The sequence below is a fragment of the Oncorhynchus masou genome, unplaced genomic scaffold (genome assembly GCF_036934945.1).
Source record: "Oncorhynchus masou masou isolate Uvic2021 unplaced genomic scaffold, UVic_Omas_1.1 unplaced_scaffold_582, whole genome shotgun sequence".
Classification (NCBI taxonomy): domain Eukaryota; kingdom Metazoa; phylum Chordata; class Actinopteri; order Salmoniformes; family Salmonidae; genus Oncorhynchus; species Oncorhynchus masou.
The window spans coordinates 330-7,429 of record NW_027012239.1 but is presented as its reverse complement, the minus strand read 5'-3'; the positions used below and the strand labels follow the sequence as shown (position 1 = coordinate 7,429).

The 7,100-nt window shown below is 42.3% G+C and overlaps 1 protein-coding gene across 2 annotated transcripts; it reads right to left on the bottom strand.

Annotated features, from left to right (window-relative positions):
- Nucleotides 1–793: 793 nt before the first annotated feature.
- cebpg (CCAAT enhancer binding protein gamma) lies at nt 794–5,505 on the bottom strand. 2 transcript variants are annotated; one of them, XM_064962611.1, is made up of 2 exons: nt 5,347–5,505; nt 794–3,638 (listed from the first exon to the last, which is right to left on the bottom strand). In XM_064962611.1, the coding sequence occupies exon 2, from the start codon at nt 3,510–3,512 to the stop codon at nt 3,003–3,005; it is 510 nt and encodes a 169-aa protein (XP_064818683.1). In that variant the 5' UTR covers nt 3,513–3,638; nt 5,347–5,505; the 3' UTR covers nt 794–3,002. The 2 variants fall into 2 exon arrangements, with proteins under 2 accessions (XP_064818683.1, XP_064818682.1); XM_064962610.1 differs by having other exon boundaries at nt 5,364–5,505.
- Nucleotides 5,506–7,100: the final 1,595 nt, after the last annotated feature.

Here is a 7,100-nt window from a genome sequence, read left to right as displayed (position 1 = left end):
TGCTAAAGCAACACTTGAGTGGTTGAAGGGGAAACATTTAAATGTCTTGGAATGGCCTAGTCAAAGCCCAGACCTCAATCCAATTGAGAATCTGTGGTATAACTTAAAGATTGCTGCACACCAGTAGAACCCATCCAACTTGAAGGAGCTGGAGCAGTTTTGCCTTGAAGAATGGGCAGACATCCCAGTGGCTTGATGTGCCAAGCTTATAGAAACATACCCCAAGAGACTTGCAGCTGTATTTGCTGCAAAAGGTGGCTCCACATTATTGACTAGCATAGTAGTTAGTATAATGGTTATGTACGCTTGTTTCTTGTTTGTTTCACAATAAAAAACAACAACATTTTGCATCTTCAAAGTGGTAGGCATGTTGTGTAAATCAAAGGACACAACCCCCCCCCCCTCCCCCATAAAATCTATTTAAATTTTTGGTTGTAAGGCAACAAATTAGGAATAATGCCAAGGGAGGTGATACTTTTATAACTTTTATAATAATTTTCAAATTTAACCAATGTTTTGAAATTATTATGTCTTAGTCAAATATTATCAGTTTGGGCTTCTTGTGGTTCCTTTGCAGTCCACAAATTCTTTATTTAATTATGTTCTAGCCCTGACCATCCTTCCAGAAAGAATTGGCCTGCAGCTGAATTTAGTTCCTGATTCCTGCTCTATTCCATATTTCTTCAATTTTTTTATTATATAAAACAATATTTTATAAAAATTCAATTGAGATGCAGCCGAGTGTGTGTTTACAATTCCCATAAAACATTGATTACACACAAAAACAAAATGATTGGTTGAAAGTTTGTACTCAATTTTAATTTACAAATGCACGTTACCCCAATATAATCTTATAAAAAAAGAGCAAGTCTAGAGAAAATGCTGCCCAGCAACATTCAAAACAAAAACAAATATTCATGGAAATATTTATCAAATTTGTCACATTTTTTTTTACAAAATATTTTTCTATTGAATTTTAGTGTGATCTTCTTCAACAACACAGCACAACATGTTGAAGAGAATGGTTTCATATTTGCTATGTTCTCTTTTTTGTAGTGCAAAAAAAAGAAGACATATTTGAACAGTGCGCCCCCCCCCCCATGCAAACCACTTCCATCATGCTGCTTTTTAAAAATCCAAGTTGTAGAAAAACAAAAGATTAGAAAAGAAAACGATTGAAAAGAAGCTTCAGAGGTCTGAGAAAGAAAAAGGCCCGGTCTGGTGTGGCTTATACTGGTAGCCTGAGGTACAGAAGTCTACAACAGCCAAGAGACACCCTAGATGTTATATAGTGCACTGCCTGTTGACAAGGCTCTACTCAAAAAGTAGTGCACTTAAAAAAAAAAAAAAAAAAATCGGGGACAGGGTGCCATTGGGGACGCATCCTATAAATCACAGACACTCAACGTCGTCGACTCTGGCCAAATACACATCATCCTCATCATCATCACATCAGAATATGCCATTGTTTCAGAGGAGACAATCCTACAGCTGGATAATAACTCAAGTCAACAGAAACAAAACAGAAACAAAACACACACAAAAAAAAATAATCAGGTGTGTCTGCCTTTCTCTCTACACATTCTGACTCTGAGCCTCTGACTGAGCCTCTGACTGAGCCTGACACCACTGGAGGCGGGAGCCAACGTGCCTCGCTCTGTTCTAGCGAGCCGGGGCCAATTAGGAGGTCATTTAGCATCCCCAACGCCCAGACAGACAGAATGGCTCATTGTCCTGTTGTTTTGTCTTTCTCTCCAGGTTTTAGGGTTTGGAGAAAGGCTTAACTTTGAATCAGCAGCGGCCTGTGACGCCGTGCGAAACGTCTGGAGTTTAATCCCACGGAGGTTGCATGATAGTCTGGGCTGTCTAGTCTGGGCTGGGATACTCCTTAACTGCGAACACACCTCTGCTGCCCCCCCCCCAGCCTGTATCCCAAATGGCACCCTAATTCCTTATTTAGCGAACTACAGTTGTACCTTTTCTTTTGACCGGCGCCACATAGGGGTCGAAACTAGTGCACCGTCTAGGGAACAGGGCGCTGTTTGAGACGCCACCTCTGTCGATCTGGGTCTCTGACTGGAAGGGCTGGTCTGAGGCCTGTTGGAGCTAAATAAAACACAGCGACTGACTGTATCTCACACAGGCCTGAAACCTAACTCGAGATTATGAAAAACTCCCATTTGACGTCAACACCACAACACGTCTTGAGCAAAAGAAAAAAATAAGTTTTAAGCGTTCTGATTTAAAAAAAAAAAGTTAGGCTTTGGGTCCAATCCTATCCTACCCTCTTTGTATTTGACTCTTGATATTTACAGTCCTCTTCTACCCAAAACAGCTCAAAGCAGAAGTAAAGCCATTCGATTAGGACACAACAACAAAAAAATATATATATATATTTAAAAATAAAATGTACAACGTGTGCATATCCGAAGCCAACAGACGCATCCAAAAAATTAAAACAGGCATCATTCTGATGAACTTCAACCGTAGTGAAATGTCAATACTACAAACGCCAGACAAAATGGTAGCTAGCTCACCAAACATTCTTTTAAAAAGGAAACAAGAAACCAAAAGAAAAAAAAAATATATACTTTCCCCCCTCAACCACACATCATCTTAACTAGTGAAGAGTTTATATTGTGACACAACAGGGTCTCTTTAGAAATGTCTCCAAATTGTAAAAAAAAAAAAAAGTGGACAATTCCTGACCCGAAACTCTTAAAAAGGAAGAAATCTCATCATTGTGAACCAATCCGAACGCACAAAGACGACAACAGTGAAACCTCTCTGCCAGTATATATCATCTCTGGGAGGAGCCAAAGGAAGAAACCCCAGTATGGTTAAGAAGCTGTGGCGAGCTGTCTATTTACCATTCACCCTGGTTGACTCAAAATGGCACCCTATTCCCTTCATAGTGCACTACTTTAGACCAGGGCCCTATGGGGAAATAGGGTGCCATACCTCAACCATGAGGTATCATTTTTCATGTCCCTGCCCTCTTCTCACTGGCTATTGTTGTTGTTGTTACACGCCCCATTGTTGTTGTTGTTGTTGTGGGCGGGGCTGGCCGCCTCCGCGCCAGGCGCTTGGACGTTGTCGGCCAGGTTGTGGGCGTGTTCCAGGAAGAGGTCCTTGAGGACAGACAGCTCTTTGCTGAGCAGCTTGATCTTCGCCTCCAGCCTCTCGTTCTCCTCTTTCAGCTCGTTGACGCGTTGCTGCGTGTCCTGGGCCTTCTGCTTGGATCTCATCCTGCTCTTCTTCACCGCCAGGTTGTTCCGTTCCCGCCGTTGACGGTACTCGTCACTGTCCTTGTCCCCCGAAGTCTTCTTCATCTTGGCCTTGCCTCCTCCTCCTCCTCTGGCTGGGGTCGCAGGGACTAGCTGGGGTACCAGCTGTAAGCTTCCTCCTGGTGGTCTTGATGTTGTTGGTGCTCCACTAGCCTGGCCCTGGATCACACTAACAGTCCCCCTGTTCTGCTCCGTGTTTATCGTCTGCTGCGACCTCTTGCTCATTTGGTTTGGATCTGCTGACCGCTCGCCTCACTGTCCGTCTGCTATGACTGGCGTGCTGGTTGGGTGGCACTCTGGATGAATGGGTGTCTGTCTGGACGCACTCCTGTAGACTGGAGTTACTGGAGTCTGGAAGGACAACGGAAATATGTTAGTCTTTCCCCGAGAAGAGAAAAAAGGTAAGAAACACATGTTGACAGGGGATTCATTATTAAAATAGGCTACAAACAGGTGACAGCTAAGAACACTCTAGACTATGAGCTTTTAGTCGGAACTAATTGAGTCAGGGTAGTCATGGAAACAGCATATTCTGTCAGGACTACTTGAGTCAAGGGTAGTCAGGGAAATAGCAGGACTCAACCTCAGTAGCACAATTATTATTATTTTTTATATTTAACTAGGCAAGTCAGTTAAGAACAAATTATTATTTTCAATGACGGCCTACTCTGGCCATACAGCCTCCCAATGGGACTCCCAAACATGGCCGGTTGTGATACAACCTGGAATCGAACCAGTGACTGCAGTCACGCCTCTAGCACTGAGATGCAGCGCCTTAGACCGCTGCGCTACTCGAGAGCCCTGTACCATTTCTAGTAATCTTGATTTCACCAGACATAAATATCTGGTTCCACATGGGTTATGAGAAGAGATGCTAGAACGAGGAACTCCACCCTCTCTATTTACAAGTTAAGGACAAGTCTACGGGTCAAATCACCCCCACCAATCAGAAATTCTAAATATTCTATCCATCGGTGAAATCGTGATTTGTCCAAATAACCAGCTAGGGAAAATCCAAGCACTGGAACTCTTGGCGCTCATAGTATGAAGACGGATCTACAGTCCCATGTATGTTCACAGTCTGACCCACCAGAGATTACTTTTATTGTAAAACACATGATGGGGGATTTAGGAAAACAAGCTACATTGATGTAAAAAACATATCTAGAATATGTAGCTAAATAATATTGCGCATTTTCATATATTGACGGATATTTTTTTTTTGTGTAAACAGATCATAGCGGTGGTCTGGTTTAAGCCCCTCCCCCGATTTGCATTAATTCACCCAACATGTATCTGTCGTCACAAACACGTTATTCTCCTTGAGGGAATTCACCCAGCAAAAACATGTATCTATCATCACCAGCATGTTATTCTCCCTGAGGGAAAGTGAAAAATCATCAGTTTAGTCTGATAAGGTCACACAGGGAGTTGTGTGTCTGTGACATCTCTCTCCCTGTCGGTCAGTTCAGCTGTCTGCTAGTTAACGGTCGTGTTGCCGGTGATTGCATCATCGCATCCCTCCCTCCGTACATGGCAGATCTGCTTTGTGCCACCGGAGAGGAACTCCGTAGCCATGCAGTGGTAAGCAACAAAAACCCAGACGTTTTGGGATAAAAAAGAAAATAATTGTACCGGTGAATTCACTAAAAAACACTAACACACAACGTTTTGACGTGAGACTAACTAGTTAACTAATTATAATGTGTATGGAAATAGACAAACAAAGAGCCTATATAGAGAGATTTGGCAATAGCAGGAGGCGTGGAGCTTGGCTAACTAGACAACTGGCTAACAGCTAGCTAGCATTTCCTTACAACCGAAAATAACATCACCTAACGTCAAAAAAAACACATACTTTGCACGCCACATCACTATATACTTTTAACATAGTTTATCACACCGCTGTTTAGTAAACTAAAGTTTTATTTTAAGCATGCCTGGCCACAGTTGGTGTCTAAATTAGCACGAATATGCCGTACAGTTTGTGGAGTCCATTTAGCCTAGCTAGCTATTACCTTTTTCCCCCCATAGAAGATGACTTGGGAAAAAAACATACCAAATCAACGACGTTACCTTGTCTGCTTTTTTAAGGTGTCGTCAATTGCCCATCAAAAGTATAAAAAGTTGGGAGTAAATGTCCGTATTTTTCGTTGACCAAATAAGTTAGTTGATGAAGTCTTGTGTATGTTTTGTTGCTGCTCCAAGTATTGCGAAATCGTTTTGACCATATAGGGGCATCTACCAGCCCAGCCAATGAGCTTCGGCGGTGAGGATGGGTGACGCAATAAACTGCTTGAGTGATAGGTTGAACAACCAATGGGATGAACTATATTTGCATTTAGCTAGTGTTATTTATGTCATATGAAGAAGAAAAAATATGTCGTGAGTTCACACAATGAATTCGTTCATTGCTAATGACCTGTTTCGGGGAAGAGACGCAAAATTCCAACAGTTGACAATAGTTAAAAAAAATAAAATTAGTTATATTATTTTTTTAAATACCTAAATATACAAAATTGCTCTTGATATATCATATAATAACACAGTTGTGCATGTAAATAGCCTGCCATGTGTGATCTCCACATCTTTGGTGTGGTAGCATCATCTTGGATCATCCACATTGTGCAGTACAGACACAGATTCTTAAAGTAGCCTTCAACTAAAACATTGTACTCTTTTAGCAAAACAAATCCTTTTCAAATCGCGTTGGGAAGCAAAGATTCCAGCTTTATTATTTATTATTACAAATCTCTCTCTCTCTCCTTCCTGTTCAGTACATTCCTGTGAACAACAGACCATAAAAGTATATAGCTTTAATACACGTATCAGAGGGAGTGTTTAGTTTGGCTAATATGATTGGACAGAAGTGGAAGACCCATGTGGGAATATTGCCATATTCACATGTAAAAACCTTGTAAATCAATCCAATAACATATCTCAACATTATAGAATATTTCTGTGTGACAGACCACTAGGTGGTGCTAGACTATGCCACCACTTGAATTGATAAGGAGCCAAGGGGAACTCCAAAACATATAAGCCTTCAATTGAATGAAGATAATCAATCAACATGGGGCGGCAGGGTAGCCTAGTGGTTCGAGTGGAGGGGCGGCAGGGTAGCCTAGTGGCTGGGGTGGAGGGGTGGCAGGGTAGCCTAGTGGTTAGAGTGGAGGGGCGGCAGGGTAGCCTAGTGGTTAGAGTGGAGGAGCGGCAGGGTAGCCTAGTGGTTAGAGCGTTGGACTAGTAACTGAAAGATCGAATCCCCGTGCAAGGTAAAAAAAATCTGTCATTCTGCCCCTGAACAAGGCAGTTCACCCACTGTTCCTAGACTGTCATTGTAAATAAGAATTTGTTCTTAACTGACTTGCCTAGTTAAATAAAGGTATAATATCACATCTGATTACACATATGTATCCCTTTCTCCCACCTGCTCTCCCATTCTCTCTCTCTCTCTTAGTAAACCTTTTGCACCTGGTATTCCGTTTGTGTCAACAGTGACCAGAGCCACCATGGAAATCGAGGCACCAACAGCATCGATGGATCCCAAGTTTAAGGATGGTATCGTCGTCCGTGCTGGTGAAACGTTTGTTATCCGAGCGGATATCCTGGGGACGCCACTCCCCAGAGTCAAGTGGTTAAAAGACGGAAAAGAAATTGATAAAACCGCCCCGAGAACGGAGGTCGTAAAAACGTTTGAACGTACCATTCTAACAGTTCTAGATTGTGTCAGAGTGGACGGCGGACAGTTCGTCCTGAGTCTCAGCAATGTGGCTGGAAAGAAAGATATACCTGTCAATGTTCAGGTTCTTG

Excerpts from the sequence above, each read along its gene's own strand:
- cebpg (XM_064962611.1), bottom strand. The coding sequence starts at position 3,512 with ATGAGCAAGAGGTCGCAGCAGACGATAAACACGGAGCAGAACAGGGGG.